Source organism: Phyllostomus hastatus, unplaced genomic scaffold, assembly GCF_019186645.2.
Source record: "Phyllostomus hastatus isolate PE091 unplaced genomic scaffold, TTU_PhHast_1.1 phas_contig_137, whole genome shotgun sequence".
In the NCBI taxonomy this organism is placed as follows: Eukaryota; Metazoa; Chordata; class Mammalia; order Chiroptera; family Phyllostomidae; genus Phyllostomus; species Phyllostomus hastatus.
In genome coordinates, this window is record NW_025333583.1 from 15,473,568 (window position 1) to 15,498,812 (window position 25,245).

The 25,245-nt window shown below is 38.4% G+C and overlaps 1 protein-coding gene across 31 annotated transcripts in view; it reads right to left on the bottom strand.

Moving 5' to 3' along the window:
- MAP2 (microtubule associated protein 2) overlaps positions 1–25,245 on the bottom strand; it is a 256,717-nt gene that overhangs the window by 62,885 nt on the left and 168,587 nt on the right. For all 31 annotated transcript variants that reach the window (XM_045851902.1, XM_045852078.1, XM_045852043.1 and 28 more), the window contains one exon: positions 4,631–4,917. In XM_045851902.1, coding sequence (XP_045707858.1) covers positions 4,631–4,892 — 262 coding nt within the window. In that variant the 5' untranslated portion in view covers positions 4,893–4,917. The remainder of the gene's footprint in view (positions 1–4,630; positions 4,918–25,245) is intronic.

Sequence of the window (25,245 nt, forward strand, 5' to 3'; positions counted from 1 at the left end):
TATAATTTCAGCAACAATCAACTTCTATATCTGAGTATGTTCACCACTTGGCTGCTTGAGTTATGTGGATGTCAAAGTGCTGGCCAAGGCTTTAGAAGGCACGGCCTCCACTGGTGGACTCTGAAATGTGACCATGGATAACCTGCAACAGCTCTTCCAGCTCTCTCTGCTTCAGCAGGGAGCACCCCGGGATAGAATCCCCAGAAATGCTAGAGCAACAAAGCATTTGCGGGGAGGGGGATGGGTGATGAACTGAAGAAATGCCCTTTAATCCTTACTTTAACTCACAGAGATAGCTGGCACTGGCTGTGGACTGTGGATGGTCATGAAGGCACTTTATAGTCTCACTAGCGTTTCTTACTAGTTCACTAGTAAGTGAACTGAACACTAGTTCAAAGCTTTATACCTCAGGATCATCAAAATCATGAAATCATACTTCTAATTAAATATGTCAATGTTCCAGCATCTAACAACTTCCCAAAATTGCCTTTCTCCGTCCATACTGAAAACCGAGAATAAGATTATGATGTTTTGTCATGCTTAGAGGTACACGGATGTGGCAGTTCTGCAACAGAGACTGTCTTCTTTGGCTCTAATTGATCACCGGGGCAGCTGCTGCACTGGTGGGAATCAGGCAGCACGTGGGGGTGGGGGGGCGGGTGGACAGAGCACTGGCATCCACAGCAGGAGACCCATACTCTGGCCGTAGTCATGTGATTCTGAATGGGGACTAAACCTGTAAAAGAGGAGGACTGTGCAAGGCCAGCTTACTGGTCCCTTCTAGTTACCTTTCTGTTATTTTGATATTGATTCTAGTACAAGTTTGGGCATGACCTCAAATAAGAAACTTAAAGATGAGGCTCCCAATTTTCACACAGGGTTGGAACTCTGTGGGGACCAAAATGCATTCCTCTTGCTTCCTTCAAAAAAGATAAGGTGAAAAAGAGTGGAAGGTTTATGACAAGCTTTTACTCTCTGATTCCTGCTTTGGAAAACTGTAAAAATGATGGTTTTAGTTTCATTATAATGAGAATGTTCTCAAGTGGCTAGGTTATCTCTGGCTTCTCGTTTCTTTTTGAAAGCTTCTGTGGCAGGGCTTTTAAAATGAATGCTGAATGAATAAATATAATAAAAATTCTTAAAGTATCAAAAGTTATGCTGTAACAGATGGGCAAATGATTCTATCTAACTTTCTATGGATTAGTTTTACATTGTAAGGAGACAAAATCTAAAAGGGAAAGCAGTAAAGAAATAGAATTTAGAATATTATTGCCTTCCAGCATTCCCTGCCACCCTGTCTCAGTGCATAGGACTAAAGATAAGCTTGCATCTTAAAAATAAAAAATTATGATGGCCTAGAAATGAAGGTGAACATTGAAAAGGGTGGGTGAGAGAGAAAGGGGCCAGACCTTTGGGGGAAGTAAGCTCACACCGATGAAGGAAGAAAGAAGGAAGTAGATGTGGTGATGGCATTCATGTATCAGATAATCTTCTTTACAGAGATGAATACAAATCAATGACCTTGGGGAAAAGATTTATTTCTAAAAGTGAAGAGTTGACTATAGCTAAGAAGAACAAGAAGAAGAAAGACCTTTGGATTAGACCAGTGATGGCCTGGACACCACAACATATAGCTAAGGACCTGACGACACTGGGAAATCCTTCAAGTTAACGATGTCCTGTTAAATGCTCTACATAGCGGAGAACTGCAATACACTGACAGATTTTACGTGAATGCAAAAAAGTGGGCTAGTTCATAGTTCCCTGGTTCTCTTTAAAATAACCCAAAATATAATGCCAACTCTTATCAGTCAGTAGTCTCCCATCATCAAAGGACAGCATTTTGGAAAACCATATTTGAGATTTAAGAGAATTTCCTTTTCCTGGGGATGGTTTTTGTTTGTAATTTGTGAAACAGTTACCTATAAACCATCCATAATAAAATGTATTACTTTACCAAGCTAAAGTTTAGAGAGCAATCTAATTGCACATTAACATCATTGGAACATCCTCTGTAGACATGAGGAGGCAATATTTGCATTTGTCTTTTCCTGTAGTTTTCCACACATGGATAATTTATAATTCAATTCTTGGCCTGTTTTTTTCCTGAAAGGAAGTTAGTTTAAAATCACACCACTAGTTTGAATTGAACACATCACCCTGGTAACCCACAAATGACTATTTACAACACTGTCACTATGAATATACATACAAAGCTTTCATAATCAGCCTCCCAAATATAACATAAAATCAATGTGATATATGTTGTGCTGAATGTAAAATTAACTTTGGATGCTCCCGAATCCATAATTTAAAAGAAACATCTACTGGTCGCTTTTTAATTCATACAGTTTTCTTCAGCTGGCAAGGACGCACTGACCTGGCAGATAGATTTTTCAGATGTTCTTAAGACAGTTAATTAGTACCATTGAAAAAAACGAAACACTGAGTGATGTCAGTTCTCCACTGCATGACCGAACACGCTACAGTGATTTTTGTCTTGTGTTTTAAACCTCTATAATAATAACCCACGAGTCAACAGATGAGATTCCAAGACATAAAGGAAGACTTTTCAATGGTTTTTACCATGATTTGAAAAGGACTTTCTTTTTTCTTTGACATTCATTCACTCCTTTCTTCATTTATTCACTCACTCAACACACACTTACTGAGTTCTTGAGGTACAATGTCAGGTGCTACAGAATATGATGATGAGAAAAATCTTGGTCTACCACGTTATGTCTTTCTTCCCCCACGATCACTTTGCTCTAATGTGTCCTCCTCTCCTCATACCTCGATCCCTACAGAATCTTCCTAGTTAAAGTTTCTGACCCAAATCCCACTGTCTACAGTTTGTATTCTATTTGTTGGTAGAAAAATATTCCTTGATTAAGAGTGCTCTGTTGTCTATATTGACACCACTACCACCACCATCATCAATAATAATAATAGTAATTGGTAGGTACTATGTCATGAGCCATTCACTTTGTATACTTTACTATTTCACTTAATCCTCATTGTAACCATGAAAGGTAAATATAAAATTTTTATTTCATTCTTAGCCACAATTTCTTACTATTGGGGCCTATGCACATACTAGGCACCACACAGCTCCTCAAATCTTTGAATTAGATTGGACACTGCCACCTTTTTCTTTTGTTCCACGTGGATTTCTGCAGGGTACTTGGTTTTTTATCACAGCAACTGCTGAAAACCCAAATTCACAAAGATACGACATCTTGTAAAGAGATATGGTGTGCTCCAGCGTGGAAACTGCACTACCACGAGCTAGTATTTCATGCAGTGTTTGACAGACAAAGAACCACCGTGATTACTGAGTATTTCAAACACTCTGCCTCAGGCCCGTGGGTTTGCTGCAGCACCGCAGGGCACCCTAGTGCCCAGTTTGGGGACTTGGCCCTACAGAGAAACAATCCAAGTTCAATTTCGTCTTTCCGTACTGCTCACTTGGTGCTGGCACACTCTTTTTTCTGTCCGAATGAACTGTGTGCACAGGTCTCATGCCCGCATCCAGGTCACCTGCTCCGTAAAGTTCAGGGACCATTTCTTGCACACACCATGGCACAGAAGCTAACACACATTGCACAACACAGAAAATGCTCAACAGTCATTTGTGGAATGTGTGGATGTTTTTTTAAATTACACTATAAACTTACGTAATTTTCTCCCAGGCATTTGGAATGCCTTTCATATTTTCCCAATATAATGTAAACATGCTTTTTGAACAGAGTGTACAGTCGATGTGTTGCTGACTAGTGGATGGAGTGCAGACAACCAATCTTTCAACAAGTAGGGGACAGCGTTGAAAGGGCATAGCCTTTCCCATTGCTTGTCGTTGCACTTTTCAGAGTAACATGTCTGGAAGTTACTATGTTCATAAATGCATTAAATTCTGAATCACAGAAAAATAAAAATAATTCTAAAGAGCGTTATAGCACAGGCTGCTATCTCTCTATGCTATTAAGCTATGTAACTATGCCATTAATGGCAATATTGTCAATCATAGAGCAAAGTGGGCTATTGGTAAACATTATGCTTTGAAAGGATGTACTTGAGAGTGAATTACAGTATGTTTTCCTTAAATAATCTGAATATTAGGGATTAAAAAGCTAACTGAGGAAGAAATGGTTCCTGTGTTTGTGTACATGTTCATTTTCTTTCTTTTCTGTTTTGTCTCTCTCTTTTTCTTTTTAAAGCCTGGGAGATGGACTCTACATTCCTTTCTGCCCTAAACAGTAAACATGCTTCTAATTAGTCAATCGGATTTAGGTCCAACATCATTCAAAAGAATCAATAGCAAATGATTTGTGTTTTCTTTCAATGAATTAAACCACTGATAGTTACTGGCAAAGCGCACATGCACTGAGCTGTGTGTCTATTAAAATTAAAGTGGTAAAACTAAATAGGGAGATGAGACAGAGAATACAATCATCTCATCTGCTGGGCTCCTTCCCATGATTTTTCTCTCCTCTTTGTGTCTATTTCCCCTGACTAAATCTTCTGTCCTAGCATTCCTGAACGAGGATCAGTGCTGTAAATTAATTCACTTTCGGGCTAAACAGACTTCAAAGCGCAAACCTGCACTGGGGACGGCACAGCCTTTAGTTACCTGCTGTTTCTCTGTCAGCTGAGGTCAGCTCTCCGTTGATCCCATTCTCTTTGGTATTTGAGTAAGCGCTCTGTGACCCATGCTCCCCGAAGGTGCCCTCCTCATCCTCCCTATATGGGAATCCATTGGCGCTTCTGACAAGTCCTTCCCCTGCCCCGCCTTGATCCTTGATCTCGGGTGGATGCGGGTGTGCAGACGCCTCCGTTAGCTGAGCTGGGGTCCAGTGAGGTGCCTTTGCGTCATCTTTCCGATCATCTGCCATTCTTCAACACCCCGTGACCTCTCTCCTGTGATTGGAAGAGAAAAAAACAGTAGCCATCACTTTGGGGAAGTCTGATCTGATAGTAGTAGCACCAAGATAGAGCAAGTTTATAGCAAACTCGGTGGTTAGCTACAGTAAACCGGCAAACAAACAAAAAAAAACATTCTAACAACCTGCTTTCAATATCTAGAGGTACATATTGTCAACACTTTGGTTTTGGGTTTTACAAATCTTTTTTGGTATGTCTATTCTTTCAATATAAGAGCTCTATTAGCCTATATACACTTAAGAAACTAGTGTTCAGCATTTAAGGACACAGCTAGCTTTCACTGACATATCATGTGAACTGTTCAATAGAATCGAGGAATCCTGCACTAGGAGAAAACCGAGTAGCAAAAGGTGGGAAAATGTCTGAGGGGAAATGCTGGACTAAGTACTCCAAGCAGTCTTTTAAAAACTCAAAACTGCATGAAACCTGGAAAATACAATGACCATGAAATTAGCCCTTCCCATTTCCAAGGTGTTTACTTCAAGCTGGAAATAGATATGTTTTTCCAGGTACTGCACATTAAAAATTGTTTTGACTTAATTTTCCAGCAAAATTTCCTAAACTTTATTTGCAGATTAAAAAGAAAAGGCACTTTCTTATAGTATAACTCTTACATGGAGAAAGGAGAGAAAATGCAGTATTAGGCCTATATTCTACCTGTTGGCATGACTTTGCATCTATGTCAAATCAGACTGGAAAAATCACTGGGATATATCAGGTAGCTGTAAGTTACAGTCATGTCTGAATGAGTCATGGAGTTGCTCCGCATGTATTCAGTGAATAGCAGATACTGCATGGCCTTCATTTTTACGCTGATGCCACTAAGTTGAATGATGTGGTTGACGGGAAGAATTTATCACTCAGTGTCCGGGTGCCACTGCCAGCCAGGGAGCCTCACTGATGCCCTACTGCCCCCATGGAGGGCGCCGGCATCAGCACTCAGTGCCTCCGATAAGAACACTGTCCTTTCTTCAAAAACAGAACCTCAGGCAAAAACTTTCAAACAAGGAAACAAAAAAATCTATTAAAGCAAATCTACTTCTTTCTCCCATGCTCTGTTTCAATGCCTAACAAATAAATTGAGCTACGAAGAGAGTAAGCTTTGCTACCACATACTAAGAAGGATTTGTCTGTTTTTTACTGAGTTTGAGGTTATCCTCAGGTCCCCATTCTAGTTTTCCACTCATACCAGGAAGAGGTAGATGAATGAACTAACTTAAACTAATTTCACTAAAACATCAAACCTCCCCCCCAAAATTGCTTCACAAAGGGTTCTATTTGTTGTCTTTAAAGATATAGTTAAACAGCATGTAAAAAGTTTAGCTTTTAAAACACTGATTGAAGAGTTTGTGAATAAATGTCATACACACACACACACACACACACACACACACACACACCCCTACATATCAATAACGATGTGCAAAGAATCAAGGTGCCTTGTTTACTGGTTTGTTACACGGTTTCAACTGAATAAAATAAAGGGCTCAGTGCAGTCCCTGACATGTTCAGTAAACAGTAGTTACTACTTTTGTTATTGTTATTATAATTATACTATCTGCCATTATATCCCCCATCATTACATATAAAATATCTTAAGTAGGTTTTTTAGAATTATTGGCACAGGAACAGGAGCCTGAAAACTCGGTAAGTACAATAGGAAGAGTTACTTGCAAATCTGTCTTCGGATACTGCATCGGACTGAATAGACATTCCCAGACGGACGTGAACAATGCCTGAGACGGGAGAGCTTGCTGCGGGGAGGGCGTCCCCAGAACGAACCACTCCATGCGTGCTCGTGAAAACTCAGCTACGTCTTTCATGAAGGTGGTTCCGCAAAGTTCTAGACTCCACTCTGCCACTGCCTTCCAGTCCAACAGCAAAGCACCTAACTCAGGAGTCTAAGGATTGTGTTCCTTCTGAACTGTTGTGGCATCAAATGTCTAATAGACTGAATAAATTATCTAGATTCAATCAGTGACCTTCTGGATCACAATAATTTATGATAGTGAGAATCTCCGCTCAGCATCCTGATCTTGACAGGCGCCATTTCTATGCGTCACCCAACAGCTTAATTAAAATTTCCACATCTTTATGTGGTCCATTCAATTTTGTGTACAGAGAGAACAACTGTAAATAGAAAAGGCTTCACATAAAGAAGCACATGCTGTGTTAATGTCACTTTTTAAAAAATTAACAGCTTTTACATTTTAGGACAGTTTTAGATTTACAGAAGAATTAAGCAGATAGAACCGAGTTCCCACGTAGCCCCTGCACACAATTTCCCATTCTTAACATCTTACATGAGAACGGTGAATTTGATATAGTTCATGAAATAATAGTGACATACTATTATTAGCTAAAGTCCATAGTTTCTTTAGATTGCCCTAGTTTTCACCTTAGGTCTCCTTTCTATTTTCTCTCAGGATCCCATCCAGGATACTATATTACATCAAATTTTCGTGTCTCTCGGGTTCCTCTTGGCTGTGAGAGTTTCTCAGATCTTCCTTGGTTTGGATGACTTGGAGAAGTACTAATCAAGCAAATTACAGGGCACCCTTCTATTGAAAATTATCTGATTTTTTAATGTTTAGTTTTCAATCATGTGTTTTTGGGGCTTGAGAAATGATGGCACAGGCATGTGCAACACCAGCGAGAGCTTTTCAAACGCCCAGACACAGTGGAATCCCGTGGAAGGGCAGTGGTGTGGACAGAATCCCGGCCAATAGCCCATAGAGCCTTTCATCTGATGCCATGTGTGCCGACATCTCTAAACGGATTTGGGAAATACTTAGGTTTTCGAGTTAGCCCATGTTTAACTCTGGGAGTTTTAGCCACAGATACTCAAAGTAAATAAAACGTTATGAGCACCCACAGCTCCCAAGCAGTTTCTTGCCCAGGGTTCTCTGGCAAAGATTTCTCAATGACTAAAAATCCTCATCTTGAACCCCCCCAAAAAACAATGCCAAAATGAAGGGAGTGCTACTTAATAATCATCCACTTAACATGGTAAGATAATTTGTTTTCAGGACATCAGGCATTCAAAAAGTATAGTCCTTAGTGTTTAATGCTTCAGAGTTTTGGATTATTTCTTTTCAAGTAATCAATAAAAACTAATTTTGTAAGAAGAAAGGAGTGGTTGGCCATGTTGATTTCAACTAATATCAGAGGCACAAATGAGTGAATTTATAACCTAAAACACATCATCTGACTTCCTGATAAGATGATGCAGATAATACTCTTTAAAATGTGTGCAGATTAATCAGATTTCACTTTCTTATTTGTTGGGCTTTTGAAATGTACAGAGTCTACCCATCTATTAAGTGACAACCATCTTAGAAAATTTCAAGCTGGTATTGCTCTGACACAACTACTTTGACAAAAAACATGATTTGAAAGGTTTCTTTCTGCTCTATTGAAAAACTTCTGGAATCAAAGGAGACACTATTTGGCCACACTCACTTCTAATGAGTACATGATATTATTAAAATCCCGCCCACTCATGGTGAATTTCACTTAAACTCCTAAGCAGGGTTTTGAGGTCACAGTTTAATCTCTAATCCTCAAAATGGTATTATGACCATTACAGTTAAAAATGATCACAGCTTCCTTTAATCACTTCTTACCAGTGTATAATATTTTTACCTGAATCTCTCTGAAAGATGTCCATGTGGGATTAAAGAAGATAAGGAGGCTGACAAAGGCAATCCCCTCCAAATCTGTAAGAGGAAACCGTGAAGTACAAAGAACCTGACCATTCCATTCCCACTCTGCAATGAGAAAGGCTCTCCTCTTTCCACGTTGCAAAAGACCAGAAATCCTAGCTGCTGAATAGCTGGAGAGCTGCCACACCATCTTCTGATTAGATAAAGCAAGTATGAACCTTCCCAAACTCCTCTTCTTCTCCCCCTCCAAAAAGTCTAGCTTGATACTCTGAGCAAGGAAATTTTAAAAAAATATTAGGTGCAAGACATTGATTTATAATTTATAATAAATTACAATGAAATCTTATCTATTAGGGCTAAACACAAATGCCAATACAAATGAGGATATAGTTACTTACAATGTGGATTTTTAAAAAATCCAACAAGTTTAAATTTCTATTGATATCAGAATGAGACATTTCATTTGACTTTTATCATATCATGGCTATTTTGCTGCATATTATAGTTCTCTAGTGTTCTTCCCCAAAAGATACACAGTTGGGAAAAACTGGAACAGAAGATCTTGTGCCACCAGATTGAGCTTCAATCTTTGCTACCCTTAGTAATTAAACAATTGTCCCTTGGTATTTGAAAGTTCTCTAAGGATAGATTTATTTCTTCTTCCATCAAAATCCCAGCTTTTAACATTCAAGTTCTTAACATTCCAGCTTTTCCCCTTGACAAGGCTCTTCTCAATCTAATGCCCCTTGGTAAGAGCTGTCGAATCACTGATCAATGTTACACTTCACTTAATTTTGCTGGTGGGTAATTTTGTAACATGTAAGATTCTTTAGTGTTTGGTAATCTGACATTAACCTCTGATTCCAATGACATGATCCCAACCATATGACTTGGCATTGATCAGATTTCTAATTTGAATATTCAATCCGTATCATCTTATATCCTCATAATAAAACTGCTATAACCAGGATGAAAACAGTAGTTGTAAATATTTGAGTCCAAGTTGAAATGGTATACAGATTAATTCCTTGTTGATTCCATGTCTGCAAAATTCCTCAGTTTTGTTTTTAGGTATTTTTGATGCATACACATATAATATTGTAAAGTAAAATTAGTACTTTTCCAATATTGATTAGAAGGTTTTAGTACCATGAGTCAGGAACCTTACAAGTAGTCAAATCTCTTAGATAATTCTAGTTAAGAAATACCACAAAAGAGAAGCAAGCAAGCAACTAAAGAATGAAAGAAACAACAAATAAGAAAATAAAGAACAGAATAAAGGAAATATACAATTCAACAGAAAACATGGCTTTCGGGCCAAGACTCAATTCATATTTTGGGACAGATTGATTCCAATTTTCAACTATTTTCTAGAACAATTTTTATCTAAGATGACAATTTGTAGCTTATGGGTAGGCCTGTCAATCAGTACTGCTATTGTTTGTCAGATTCCTAGAATACTGATTATGCTACTAATTAGATTCCTATTATATTGAGATTCTCTTGTATTTAAATGCATCTGGCTTAAAATTTTTCCAAACCTAAGACTATAGTGCTCTATGTTAAAAACTCTCGGATTGTACTTGACTACCTGCTCAGACACTTACATAAACTCATACTTTCTGTGTATGAGAACAGATTTGGACTCGCTCCCAGGCAACACAAAATCACACCTCCAAATCTGTGAGACAACTCTTGAAAACATTGTCTCTTGTGACATGATTGTCACTTGCATGAGATATATACAATAAATTATTTTGTGTTGGAATTTAGAAATAAGTTAATACAGACTATGCTGTTTTCTAGTATTTCAGACAAATCAGTAATACAGCTGTTCCCATACTTTCCCTTAATTACCAAAAACTTAACTGTAGTATTTATCTCATTCTATGTATTCAGTACTGCATTGTGACTTACTTATATATAATTCAATTGCAAAGTATCAAGTTTTTCCTCAAACTAGGCAGAATACGTATTACAAATAATAAGTACACATATTGACTTCCAATGTTTTACTTTAGGGTATCATTCTGTGACAAAATGATATATTATTCAGCACACATGGCTTTCATGTTATCTTTCATGTATCTATAAAGTGAATAAAATATAAAATAGACATCAGTCTTTTCTACACAAAACATTTTATAAAACCTTATATGATATTCTAGATCTTTCAGAGAAGTTACAGGTTAACAAACTCTTAATAAAAATATGATTTCTTGAAAAACTAACATTAGTTTTTTTAAAAAGGTATTTCTCCTTTATCCATCTTCCCTAGAAGAGTCTTCTAACTTGCTATCCAAGCTAATGTTGGTAATAAACAAATGATAGCTTTAAAGTAACAAGTTACTTTTGGGAGGTGGCCAAATAACACACTTTTGTTCGTTCTCCCTAAGGGTTATAAATTATATGTGCACATTAAAATTTAGTGTGTTCAAAGGCTTGCTAAAAAAGAGAAGCGTTTGCATCTGGAACGCCATCTATCATTGGACTTCCTGCGTACTGTACACAAAAAAACAAAGTCTGATGTGCTCTGATAGTTCCTGTACTTTCTGTTCGTCAAAGTAAGTCATGAAGGGATATTTGTTTAAGTGTATCAAACAGATGTTCTTGAGCACATGTGCCCTGAGGGCTCGTAGATCCAAAAAAATAAACAATAAGGTACAGCTGTCACATTTCCTTCACTATTCAAAGGGAAGAAATAAGCAGAGATGGTCAGCAAAAAATTGTCCCTGACAGCTCTGCTGGATTTTGAGCTACTAAGGAAGTTGTTTTCTCATGGCAAATCCAGGGAGGGCTAAAGATGTAAAATGGAGATACATTTTATTTAAAATAAAGTATTTTCTTTTTCTTGTTTTTTTTTTTTTAAATAAGATTTTATCTATTTATTTTTAGAGAGGGGAAGGGAGGGAGAAAGAGGGAGAGAAACATCAATGTGGTTGCCTCTTGTGTGCCCCCTACTGGGGACCTGGCCTGCAACCCAGGCATGTGTCCTGACTGGGCATTGAACCAGCGACACTTTGGTTTGCAGGCTGGCACTCAATCCACTGGGCCACACCAGACAGGGATAAAAAAAATATATATATTTTCTAATTTTCTATCTACTTAGTTAGAAGTTTTCATGTTTTTCCTTCAGAGTATGAAAAGGGTTATGCAAAAGATGCACATGATAGTACTACACAGACTGACCAAAGTACCATTTAGCTATAAGTTGGGTTTCAAATATTCATTGAATGTTGAATGAGTAATTCACCAAGCTCCTTACTCCAGATAGGCACAAAGAAAAGGTTCTGTTGGCTGTAAATGTTTGGCCAACACTAGCTCTATCACTGAAAGGAGGATGGTTTCAAACCTAATTTTCAGGTGTGGAAGGTGAACTGGTCCTGAGGTTGTAACTGCTAGGAGGGAGCACGTGAAGAGTAACACCCATGAGAACGAACTACTAGACCTGAACAAACCTTACTTAGTAGACATAATAAAGAGCATGTGACGTGTAGATGTGAAAATATCTTTGAGACAAACTGTTTCATCTCATCTCAAAAAAGGTTTTAAAATCATGACACTGAAACACTTTTTGGTGATCATTCCCTTCCAATATATCTTAATGTGTTTTCAGCCAATTCCCTCCAACATCAACCTAATAAATTAGAATTTCTGGGTATGGGCTTTGGAAGTTGGTACTTTCACAAGTTCACCAGGTGATTCTGAGACACTCAAGTTGGAAGACTCGTGCTTTGCAAGTCTGCTGCACAGGGCTTCGGAAAAGAACGGAGTGACAGAAACATACACATGGGACGCTCTTGTGGAAGAACTGGCCTAAAGGGAAGAGGCAATGATCTTTTGATACTCCATGTAATCTTTCTCACAAATGGAAGCTGCACCTTTCACTTCCTTAGCCCAGGACATTTGTAAGAAGTGCTGGATTCCAGTCACGGGATGGACTGCTTTTATTCGCCTTCCTGGGAACACGCCAGTTTTCTGTTGTGTCCAGTCCTACTTGAGGGAGGTAGCCGTATCTCAGAAGAAGATTTAAAATCACCCATTGTCTGTGGTATAAGCCTACTTCATATTGTGAAAACAATGATTAATCTTTGCTCAGTCTAACACCATCTTCACATTGTTTAGAATATTTATTTTAAACACTCCTTGGCATTTATTAATGGTTTATAACAAAAATACACTTGTTTAAAATATGTCAAATCAAGTTATAATGTCCTTTACCTGTTAGATCATTTGGGAGATGGGTGTGGGTAATGGTAGGGTGTGAATATGTGATAGAAAATTCCCAGCCAGGAAAGCTCTCAAAGAAGTAAGTCAGCGATCTCATGTCTAGATAACTGAGACATGCTAGAAGTGTCCTTTAGTAGGACAGAACTTTGTCTCTCAGGACTCCCATCGAACGGCAAACCTCACTGTTTTTCTTTGGATTATAATATTAGAAAGATCACAAAGCACAGAAATAGTCCCTGATTATAGTTATTAGCAAGCAGCTTTAAATACCCTTAAAAATTGGCAAAAGGAGAAACAACAAAGGCTTGAAAAAAAACTAAAGGGAAAACACACTGTGCGCCAGAGAGGCCTGTCTTCATTCTCGTAATGTGCTTGGCACCGACAGTTCCAGAGTGTTTTCCGTGATACGCTTTGCCCTGTCATCATGTAATGTGCCAGTTCAATAAAAACACTGGGATTATAACTTTGTACTGCTACACATCCAAAGATGAACAAAGAGTAAAACCACCAGTTATATAAGACAATTAAGCACATGAATCTTTTTTCCCTTTTCCATGTAGGCTCAATTATGTCTATACAATTACTATCCTATGCATACCAGTATTATAAATTAGAAACCTTTGTTTTAGTCCTTAACAATAGTGGAAATATTACAGAATCCATATATTTACTTATCAAGGCTGACAAATTTCTAAGTTTAAATAGTTGTTGGCTAACTATCATGCTGTATTCCTTCTCTTTGTCTTCTATGCAAAACTAAGAAAAACATGCTTGATGACATGAAAAAGTTAAGCTAAAAATCCAGATACTTGTTTCATGTCTCCTCTGTTCTTTGCAAGCTGATTGTAAAATGTGTATAAGAATGACTCATTCTCCATCACACATCGTGACTAATAAACAATTCGCATGAAGAGAGTTGGTGGGTGCATAATTAGTTTTGAAGATGATGGACACACAGTACACAGCAAGCCAGTGTTAGGTTGGTAGAATTATATAACACAAATAAAGCATAATTTCAGGCAAGTTGGAAGTACTCAAAAATGCTACTTATTATTAGTTATTTTGTGGCTTTTATTTGAACATTTTTAACAATAGGAATCAGTGCATGGTTTGCCTTCTACTGAAAACCTGGGGCCAGAAAGAGTCAATTACTTGACCAAGTTAGACATTTCCAGGCAGATCTGGAATGAGAAGACAAATCCACTAAGACCCATTCATTGCTTGCTCTTTTATCAAGCAGTAAGACTGGTGTAATGAGGTTGTACTAGAAAGAGAATCCAATGCTGATAAGGACATGAACTTCATAAACCTGTTCCATTAATAACAGTCTACCATATTAAACTGGGTAAGGTGCTTTATGAAACAGCTGTATATTGTTTCTGAACTCTTTTTCACATTATCCAAAAGGGCTAACAAAACCTTACACACATATCAGAAATACACATGTAAAATGCTCTAAAGCTTTAGCCTCTGATGGTATTTAACTATGGACCTGAACTTGGGTACTGGAGATACAGTGGAATAAGTCAATATCGAATAGACTTCTGACAAGAAAATCAGGGTTGAATCCTGGCTCTCCCACTTCCTAGACGTGCAAACTAGACATCAAGCATGAGTGTCAGTTCTGTAAGCATGTAACTCACTACTGAACCATTTCAACTGATCAATTCTGACCCACAATCTGTATAAGGAGACATTTAATTATAATAACTTTAATACATTTTTCCTTAAATAAGTACAAATAAGCATCAAGGTAAAAAGCTTGAAAGGGAAATTGTAACTTGGATTTTGACAATTAGTGACTTTTGTTGTAAACTTTTCCAGTTTTGATTCCAGACCTGGCAGATTTTGTCCAGTGTCACATAACCAAACACTGGTAAAGTATGTCTCCTTCAGGTACAAATCCGAGGAATTTTCTACAGAATTACTAATATTCAAAAAATTCGGTCATAAAGAATTTAATGGCATGACCACTAAAATGAAAAGTCCTAGTTCCAGATACCTGGGATCCATATTAGAGGGAAGGCACTGGCTGGGCATTAAAGTGGCAAAATCTAATGACCATAAATCAGTCCTTGAGGACAAGGTGCCTTAGAGGTTTCTTCATGAAAGGTGGGAACAGGGCCATACCCAGGTGAACTTGGAGGTTATAATATGTGTCACAAAATAAGATGCCAGAATTAGAAACAATCAAAGACTGAAAAGGTGAAGAAAATGGTGGGGTGGAGAACTGGAAGTCGAGGAGATATAAGAGCATCAATTTAAAAATTGTTTTATGGCTTTCCATGAATGGGATTTGCTTTTAGTTATTTAAAACAGAAGGATGAAGTCCTGAGGAATTATAACAAGATACCATTTTGATCTGTTTCCTGCCTATTGACCTGATCCGCTCATTCCCTTTGTTTTTTGATGAACAATTCTCTGTCCACAAATGTCAGCCATGTGACGAGAGCTCTGCCTCTTCACATGTTCAGATTAAAAATCTTATTCCAAATATAGTAAATGTATTTGGACTTACAACATAATCAGTCATGGCATTTGATTTCTGTATTTCTTTGAACTTACTGCCCTCCCTGCGAGCGAGCTGAAAGGTTGAATGTCTATCCGGTCTGAACATTGTAAAATCAATGCGACACTGGCCTACATGACTGCCAAAATGCCTTCCAACTCGAAGATTACAAACCTTGATTCATTTAATTGTTTGACAGCATCTCCAAAACATTAATGGAAAGGCTCTATGTATCATAGGCAATGCACTGGGGATACAAGAAAAAATATACTGATTTTATGCTGAAGGAGCTCCTAGCCAAACAAACAGCAAAAATGCAGTGTGGTACATGCTGTCATGCAGATACGGACAGGAAGCTATCAAGGCACAGGGACAGCTCCTACCACACTGGGAAGCCAACCAACACTTCCTGGATGAGGTAATATCTGAGCTCAGTTTAAACAACATGTAGTGGTTAACGGAAAAAGGAAGGAAAACTCTGTAGAAAGAAAGAGCATGAATGACCACCCCCCAAGCTATCTTTGACTAGGGCTGGGCAATGCCTCCCAGGAAAATACCATATGAGCATGCATTTGGCATCCCCTCAACTCTAGTTTTCTCTTTGTGCTTGGCATTCCTTCCTGTTCTGTCTGATTTCCCCACCACACTGTGAGCTCTTGGAGGAAGAGCTATGTTCACTTCACCCTCAGCAGCTAGTTCAGTGTGTGGCACAAACTAGGCTTAACAGAGCTTTACTAAATGAATGAGCAAGGAACATGTGCAAAAAGCCCACGATTGTTCACGATGGGCCAGGAGTGGAGTGGGGCATGGGGGAGTGAGGCTGACACGCAGACAATGGTGGAACTGTAAGGGGACGTAGTAAGCCATGCCCAGTGGTGCAGTCAGGTTTATATTTTAGAACAATTGCTCCAGCAATGGGATTATTAGAAGTGAATCGGACGGAAGCATGACTAAATATGAAAGAATCTCTTAGCTGCATGAGGAAAGAAACATGTAGACCTGGACTATGGTAGTGTGATTAGGATAAAGTGAGGCTAGACTCTATGTTCAAAAACTTAAGTAACTGAAACACAACCTAACCCTCTTCTTTGAAGGGACTGCCATATAAAGTTTCTCTAGTTATTTTAGCTGCAATGTACTGTGTACATACCTTAATGTCCACCTGTTTACCGTGAGAAAGGGAATGCAAAGTATGAGGTTTCACACATTTTGACAGGTGTTTACCTTATTGTCTTTTGAGTCCAGTGTGTGGTCCAGTCACGTACCATGTTCTGAAGAGCAATTTTTCATTAAAACTGTAGTGTTAGAGAATATTTTATCTGATTTTTGATGAACCATGTAAGATGAAATTCTTTTGCTTTACTTTTTGTTCAGTGTGAGACCCATGAGATTCTTTTCAATGCTTTTTTCTTTGAGATGTGACAGCAGATTACAGAGGTATATGAGCGTGGTCAGATCTGCATTCGTCTGATGAGAGGATGTGGCAAGGAAATGAAGAATGTTGAGAAAAGGACAGAGAGCCTAAATGCCTTAAGACTTGGGTTTTTCCTAAAGAGGCACTACAGCTGCTCCTCGACTCACAATGGGGTTGCTTTCCGACAAACCCACTGTAAACTGAACATGTCATGTGTTGAAATGCATTTAATAGATTTAACCTAGTGGACATCATAGCTTAGCCTAGCTGACATTAAATGTGCTCAGAAAACCATATCCAAAACACACTGGCAACTCAGCACAGTACAGAGTGTCAGTGCTTTATCTTAGTGATTGTGTGCCTGAGTGGGAGCTGTGGCTCACAGTCACAGCCTAGTGTCATGAGAGAATTTCATGCCACATATTGCTAGCCTGGGAACAGATCAGAATTCAAGCTGCTAACTACGGTTTCTACTGAATGCATACATATCACTTTGACACCATCATAAATTTGATAAATCGTAAGTCAGGAACTGTCTGTATTTATATATTGCTTTACCAATCATACATTGAGCCTTCATGTAATTTCAGGTCATTATCAATTATCAATTTATTTATTATGCCCTCTAAAATCTTTCAGTAAGCATTTACTAAATACTAGCTTTATACCAAGAATTTGGTTAGGCATTAGGAATACAATGAAGATTGAGAGAGATTCTGGCCACAAATAACTCACACTACTCTGAGGAAAGCAAGATGTGTTTGAAAAACTCAAGATAACACAGTAGATGCAGTAATAGAGTAAACCACAGATGCTATATGAATATAAGCCTTCTGAATCATATATATTTTTTAAACAAAAAATGGATGGATACAAAATACCTGTATTACATTAATTTTTAAGTATACTAAATGAATGCATAAACGGGAAGTCCAAAATCCAGTTAATTATATCAAACACTAATTTTCCTCTAGAGAAAGATAAAGTATGAGTCATAGAGAAGTAAAGTCTGAGTCATACAAAGCAGATCAATTTCCTTTTGGACACTGGGCAGGCTGTGTGCCTCACTGTGCTCTGCCCCTGCCGGCTGTAATTGTGACTCAGGGGGATTCTGAGTTGAGTTGGAAGTAGTCTTGTTTGCTCCATCAGTTGAGTTGGGCCAAAAAGGAAACAAGCAGAATTCTTATCATTTGGAATTCCCTCATAACTCCCGTCTGATCCAATTGGGTCAGACTTCATGGCCTGTTCAACTTATTTCACTGAGCAGACGTATCTCTGTGTACCCTGGAGTGAATTCTAGAATTCAGGTCAACTTTTTCATGGCTTGCTGCTTGTATTCTGCTAAACTTTTAGAATGATGTGATGTGGCATAAATTTGCTAAACTCTCCAGGCCTGAAATACTTATTAATTTTAGAAAAGGGGTGGTGGGGAGGGAGGGAGGGAGGGGGAGGGGAGGGGAGAGGAAGAGAGGGAGAGAGAGACACACACACACATTGATTTGTTGTTTCATTTTTTGTGCATTCATTGGTTGCCTCTTGTATGTGTCCTGACCACAGCAAACCTGTAAACTTGTATGGGGATGAGCTGCTGGGCCAAAGCCTGAAATATATACAATTAGTTTATGTTTTTGAGATGGTAAAAATTGAGCTGGAAAAATTATTCAGGTAAACGAATATCTATAGTGATTATGTTTTCTACAAAGACAAATATTCCAATCTCATACATAAATGACTTAATACAAGTATAGGCCCAGATGTGGTAATATAGTGGGCCTATAGGTAAAACAAATGTCTTAATATAAAAATAGACCCATCACAGACAAGAAGGCAAATAGACCTTGCAAGAGCAAATGGAAACATGATTTGGAATGTTAAAAAATGTTTAATAAATTTTAAAATAAAACATGTATAGGAAGGTCAAAAATTTTGAGGAGGCATATTATTTTTAAAAATATATTTGCTTCTTTGATTTTTTATTTTAGTTTTGCTAAATAAGGAGGTAAATCAAGGAGAGGAAATTCTGCAAATTTAGGTTAGGAAGTTTAGAGTTGAGCTATGGGAAAAAATGTGGACTGAACATGGGATCATGAAAGAATGTTCTAGATAACTACTTTTCTCCAAGAAAATGACCATAAAGAACTTCCATTTACCTTCATATGAGATCCTATTTCCAGTGGGCATTTTGGTTGAGAATATCTACGCAGCAAGATTTAATTTCACTTTAATTACCTTTTTTGCTGTTTGCTTCATCTTTAAAAAAAAACTACATTAGAATAAAATATTAAAATTAAAACTATATTAAGTGTCTGGGGTATTTTAATCATAGAAGTAAAGGGAAATGCACTTTCAGTTGAACATAAATATTTTCTTGGTAAACTCAAGACAGTGCAAATTATGATGCACAGCTACCCCTCCTTGGAGGGACCATAGGCCTTAAGTGTAAAGGAAACCAAATTTCTTTTTTCTTAAGAAAGGATAAAAGTCTTTTCAAGAACAACTTATAAGTAAGACAGAGACTTAACTAAAAGAGAAGAAACAGTGAGACAAGTGCTTTAAACATGAGCAGGAGAGAGAAATATGAGATTAGAAAATTTTCTCCCTGATGGTGAAATATAACGACATTTAACAAACCCCTATTATGTCATAGGCATGGCTCTAGGTGCTGGGGATGTGCAAACACTAGAAACACTCTGTTTTTGGTCTGAAGAAGTTATCGAGAGACACCAACATGGCCATATACAGTTTGGCGGCAATATTATAAATGCTTTAGTAGAGGTACAAAGGGAGAAGTCCCTAAGAAATCAGAAAATCCATGGGAGACTACATGGGCAAAACTTGCTTTCAGTCTTGAAGGGCATCCATGGTGGACAAGGGCATAATTCTAAACACCCACAGGAACAGTAACGCAAGGCATGGGAGGGTGGGGTATAAGAGATCTGGAAACATCAAGGACGTCTGAGAATGTCCAAAACAGGAGTAGAGGAAAATGCTCGAGAGAGGCAAGTATCCAGATGATGGAACATCTTGTTTTTCAGGCTGTGGAGCATAAATTTTATCATTATCAGTGGCATACGACTGAGAAACATTGAGCAGGTGAATGACAAGATGAGCCAGAGAAAGAATTGTAGAAAGTTATGATCAGAAACAGGAAAAGTAAACAGATGGTCAATAATGCAATAATCAATGAGAAAGCATGGAAGAATTTGAATTAAGGTAGTAGTAATGGGATTGGTGACAGTGGGAAGATACAAGGTATTTATTTTGAGACACAGGGACAAATTCCTATTGTCATAAAAGTTGCATTTTAAGGAGGTAATCAATTATAGAGAAACCAAACACCTAATTAAAATATATAAAATATTTAATATGAGAGTATTAATTTTCTGTTTAATGTTAAATTATTAAACTTAATGTTTGATATTCAATACATTTAATATAAAATTTAAAGTGAGAAGATTATAGCAGGGCATGAGAAAGGCACTATTTCCAAGAGGGCGTCCAGAGAAGGATCTTTAAGGAGGTGAGCTCGGAAAAGAGATTCTGATGACGCAGAGCGTGCTAGCCATGCAAAGAACTGGGGAAAGAATGTTCCAGGAAGGAATTGGGTGCTTTCAGCATAAAGGTGCTGGGGTGGGAGTGAGCTTGGTGTGTCTGAGGCTGACTTGGAGTAACATACAGGAAGAGAGCCCTGAAAGCTGAGCAGAGCCAGGCGGTGTAGAACTCGGTCAAGAGTTTGGATTTATTCCTAAGTATGATGGAAAGGGAGGAAATAGGAAGATGTTGGCCAAGGTTATAAACTTCCAGTTATAAGACCAGTAAATTCTGGGAATCAGTGTATTGACTGGTAATTATAGTTAATAATGCTGCATTATAGACTTGTAAGTTGGTAACAGAGTCGGTCCAAATGTTCTCACCACAACAAAGAAATGGTAATTATGTGACATGCTGGAGGTGTTAGCTCATGCTATGCGCGTGATCATTTTGCAAGCTATAAGTATGTGAAACCAACACACTGTATATCTTAAACACAGAGAATGTTATATGTCAATTATATCTCGATGAAGCTGGAAAAAATGTATGAGGAGAAATCCTTGCAGGATTTTGAGCAGGGTGGTACTAACTGTTTGAAAGACCATATGGCTGCTGTGTGAAAAACAGAACACAGCGGGCAAGACTGGAAAGAGCGTTCAGACCGGCTTCTCCAGTTGTCAGCTGAGAGAGGAAGGCAGCTCCCGACATAGGGGTGCTAAGAGGATTAGAAGTCAGTGGACTCCAAATGCCAGAAATGATCATTACAGGCTAGGCTTGTTGTGACTTAAAACCAGTGTGAAAAATGTAAGTTAGAAGGGTTTCCTATGTATTTTCTATGTACAAATATTTTGAACTATGTACTACTGACTCAGTTCTGCAGTGCGAAAATTACAAATTATACACCAGGATGCATTTCTCTGCAGAGCTTCATTGAAGAATTAATTTTCCTGCCCTCAGGTTCCATTCAAATAACACTCTGCAGTGTATTTATATTTAAACAATCCATAGATATGTGTGTGAGGATACCATATAGGTGTGTGCATGCATATCATATTACCTTCTATTACTGTATTTTTCAGTTCCTCTTGATTTAAAAATAGTTTCCTTTAGAATGCTTAGGTTCCAAAAACAACAACAACAAAAAGACCCACTCCAGTTGTAAACATATGCCACACAGGAATACACGAGCCAAAACAAAAAGGCTTACACACTGCTACCCAGAAGCAGGAATTTTCTAGGAGCCCAGCAGTCTGTCTAGGACAAAGGTCTTGTTCATGGTTTTGGCACTTTGCTCTTTGTTCGCGATTAATTACTATTGGATCTTTCCTAGGGCCCTGTTCAAAATAGTTTTAATGACTCAGGCTTTGGCACCCCCTCACTAAAGTATCTGCTTTCGTGAATTCTAAATTTCACTTACGGAGATACAACTGTCTCAGAGTCAAACTGCCTTCTGTAGCAATTACTGAGCACACGATAGGACCGGAGTCCTTCAAATTCATTATGAAAAAGTGCAGGAGGTGGATGAGGAAAAAAAGAGTAAAAAACAAACTGTAAGAAATTATCAACAGCAGGTTCCATTATGTCCTTATGCTTCTCGGGAAAAACAATCTGGCAGAGACGCTGAAAGGTACTCACTGGGCTCCAGGTTCTACTACGCTGGATTTTTCTCAACACCTTCCATTCTGTTCACATGAGCTGACTCATCCAATTGCCTTTTCTTATAGACTTGCAGGCAAGGCCAGTTTTACCGGAGGTTGTTAATTTTCAAATGTTCTTGGATGCCATGAGAACCTGATGAAATTGCTACTCCCTCTCAAAGGGAAAGGAGTTTTAAGCTGCAAGGAAAAACCAGCGATCACACACTCACTGCAATGCAGTATTTTCACAAAGACTCAGGCATTCTGTCAGGAAATGAACACAGTGACAGGATGATTTAGCAGGAAAGTTGACTGAATGCTGACACAATATTCTAGATGTATACAATAATCAGATGCACTGCTACTCTCTATGGAAATGGCAATGTTTATTACCATCTAAGCAAACAGTGCAGATAGAGCAAAACCACGATGTGAGGCCTACTTATGATTATTTATCAAACCACCACAATTCTTTGAAAAGCTGTGCAAAACTATCAAATGTGGGGTTCTCCTCAATAGTTTACCTTTACTTGTTATTTTTCTTCTAAAGGGCACATCCTTCAAAATGAGTTTAGATCATTCCAATTCATGTCTAATGAATTTTAGAAATTTATTAAAGTACAAATACTTATTTTTCTCAGTGAAGCTTTCTACATCAATTAATTCATGAACTGATTCATTTAGCAATAAGTTACTGAAGAAAACTATGAGCAGTACTAGGCACTATGATTTTTTTTGTCATTAACCTTTTGGATGTAATGCTTATTTCCACAAGGAGGGTTTTAGAAATGTCTTATTTGAGCACTACTGTAGCAATTAAGTTTGATAAACTGATATATTAAGTACATTCACTATTTTAACATGACACTGAAATTATAATTTACAGTTTTATCTCTATGGTAATATTGGTATCTACTCTGGCAGGGCTCGAACTACTCAATCCAAATACTCAAATATATTAATTCTGTAGACAGATGTATAACAGAGGCTGCTAGCAGTTTACCAAAATCTCTTTCTTCTTTTGTCCTGAGCATGTAGCAGGAGGACATTTCCTAACCTCCCTGGCGGCTGGGAGTGGTCATATGACTCAGCTCCAGTCAATGGAATGTGAACAGAAGTGATATGTCGGCTTCTAGGTTTGGCTCACCTACAACTCGCATGTGCTTCTCGTCGGCCTTTGCCCTTCAACCAGCTGAATGGAGGCAATGAGAAAGCAAAGCCACACACGGAAGAATTCAGGATCCCTGGCTGACTATGAAGAGAGCAGCCAGCCTCCCAACCCAAACGCTCCCACAAGACTGTTCAATGAGCCAGAAATAAAAGTTATGACACATTTCTGGATCTATTTGTTTTAGCAGCTAGCCAATCCTAATATACTTGGTTTGAAGAAGAGTCTAATGGCATTTTTTTAAATGATGAGACTAATATAAGTAATTTAATCAAATAAAACAACTTTAAGTAACTATCCCCAATTAACTGCCTACACACTAAATCCTGGCCACAGTTAGAACAGCCCGTGGTTGCTGGAGTGGGAGAAGTGAGATGGCAAAGAGGAAAGAGCGTTTCCTGCGGCTCCTCGTAAATCGTCCTCTTCAGGCCCCTCTTTTCATCTGGTACGGGTGGAGCAAAGATGGTCCCGCCTTCAGACTGTAATCCTGCTTCGTGGCTAACACAGATTATGCAAACACCCAGTGTCTGTTTTGCAAACACTGGGACAGTCTGGTGTTTGGCTAGGACAATGTGGAAACTGTCTTCCAAGCCTTCACAAGGTCTACTTCCATTCTCCCTAGTCCCTCTTCATCTTCCCTCATTGTCTTCACTTTTCTTTTGAGAAATAGGTGACCCTCATTTTTATTAATAATCTCTCTAGTTGTCCTTTAGCATATATTTTCCTGTCTCCTCCAAAGCCTTGTTTCCTTAAATACCTGCATGTGGTCTCACAATGTTAGCTTCTTCCTGCCCTTACCTTCTGATTATAAGCATACTTTTTTTCCCTATACAAAACAAACAACCAACCACACATACAAAAGAAAAAAAAAAACACCACTATGAACCTTATTGTGTAAATCTGCTACCTAGGGCCACAGCTCATTTCTTTTTCACCTCCGTAATTCCTCATTTATTTGGCACTTACACTTTCAATCTTATGTACTCATTATTTATTGTTGTTATCAACTATTAACATTTAAAAATATTATTTACCTTTCAAAGCCAATAATGTGGTTCTGGAAGCACAAATATGGGAAAGACAAAACTTCTGCCTTTGAGGGCTTCACAGAGTTGAGGACAAAGAGATGAAAATAATTACACACCAAAATGATGTTTTGGTCCCGGGGATGTTTAAATGACTATGAAAGCTTCTTCTTCCCCAAAGGCACAATTAACACTATTTGGGGGGCTGGAGAAGGAAGCTTCATAGAAGAAATGACATTTGAATTAAGCAGACACAGACTTTTGTAAATCAGACCCAGGGGAGATGAGTATTTAGGCAGGAATTGCAGAAATAACAAGACAATAGTAATATGAGAAAAACAAGGCACACAAAGAGAAATAATGAAGATGAGGAAGCAACAAGTAGTCTGCTGTGCTTAGAATGAAGGAAAAGGCCGTGGGGCAAGAGGGAGGGATTTGAGGTTGAACAGAAATGGTTGCTTGGAGCCCTTTTTTGAAATCCTTAAATGAGTTTATAGTACAGGGACATTTTAAGGAGCAAACAGAAATGATCTGCTGTCTATAAGGAATCACACGGAGCCAGCCTGTGGGAGAGCCGAGTTATAAAGGAGTCAGGATAAAGTGCGCTCTCCGCAGGCCAGGGAAACACGCAGGCACGTGCACTGGGGGCCTGCGTGGAAGGAGTGCGGGTGCCCGGCCCTTGGATGAGGAGGTAACTCAGTAACCATATAATTTTCTGTCTTCTCCTTAAGCAAAAAGCAGATTTCCAGTGATTGCAACACCTTCCCCAAATTGACTAAGATAAGGCTACCGCACCTGGTGTACAGAATTTTCTGAAGGCAAACATCCAGCAAAATGTGACTTTTAAGACCTCTACAGTAAGCACCACCCCCTTTTGAGTGACTTACATTTCTGGCCAATGAAAGAACTAAAGGCATAATAACCATGCCTAGGTAATCATTCTGTTATTCTAAGCATTAGAAAAACTTAAGCTCATCAGCACCAAATGTTTGCCTTTTCCTGCTTCCATTTGGCCAAACTGTTAAAAGGCAAGACTTAATAGCAGTGCCCTCCTAACAAGAACTATGGCTTTTTGCAGCAGGTGGTGCCCACTTCTGCCTACAGAACTGCAGCCTAAACAATCTG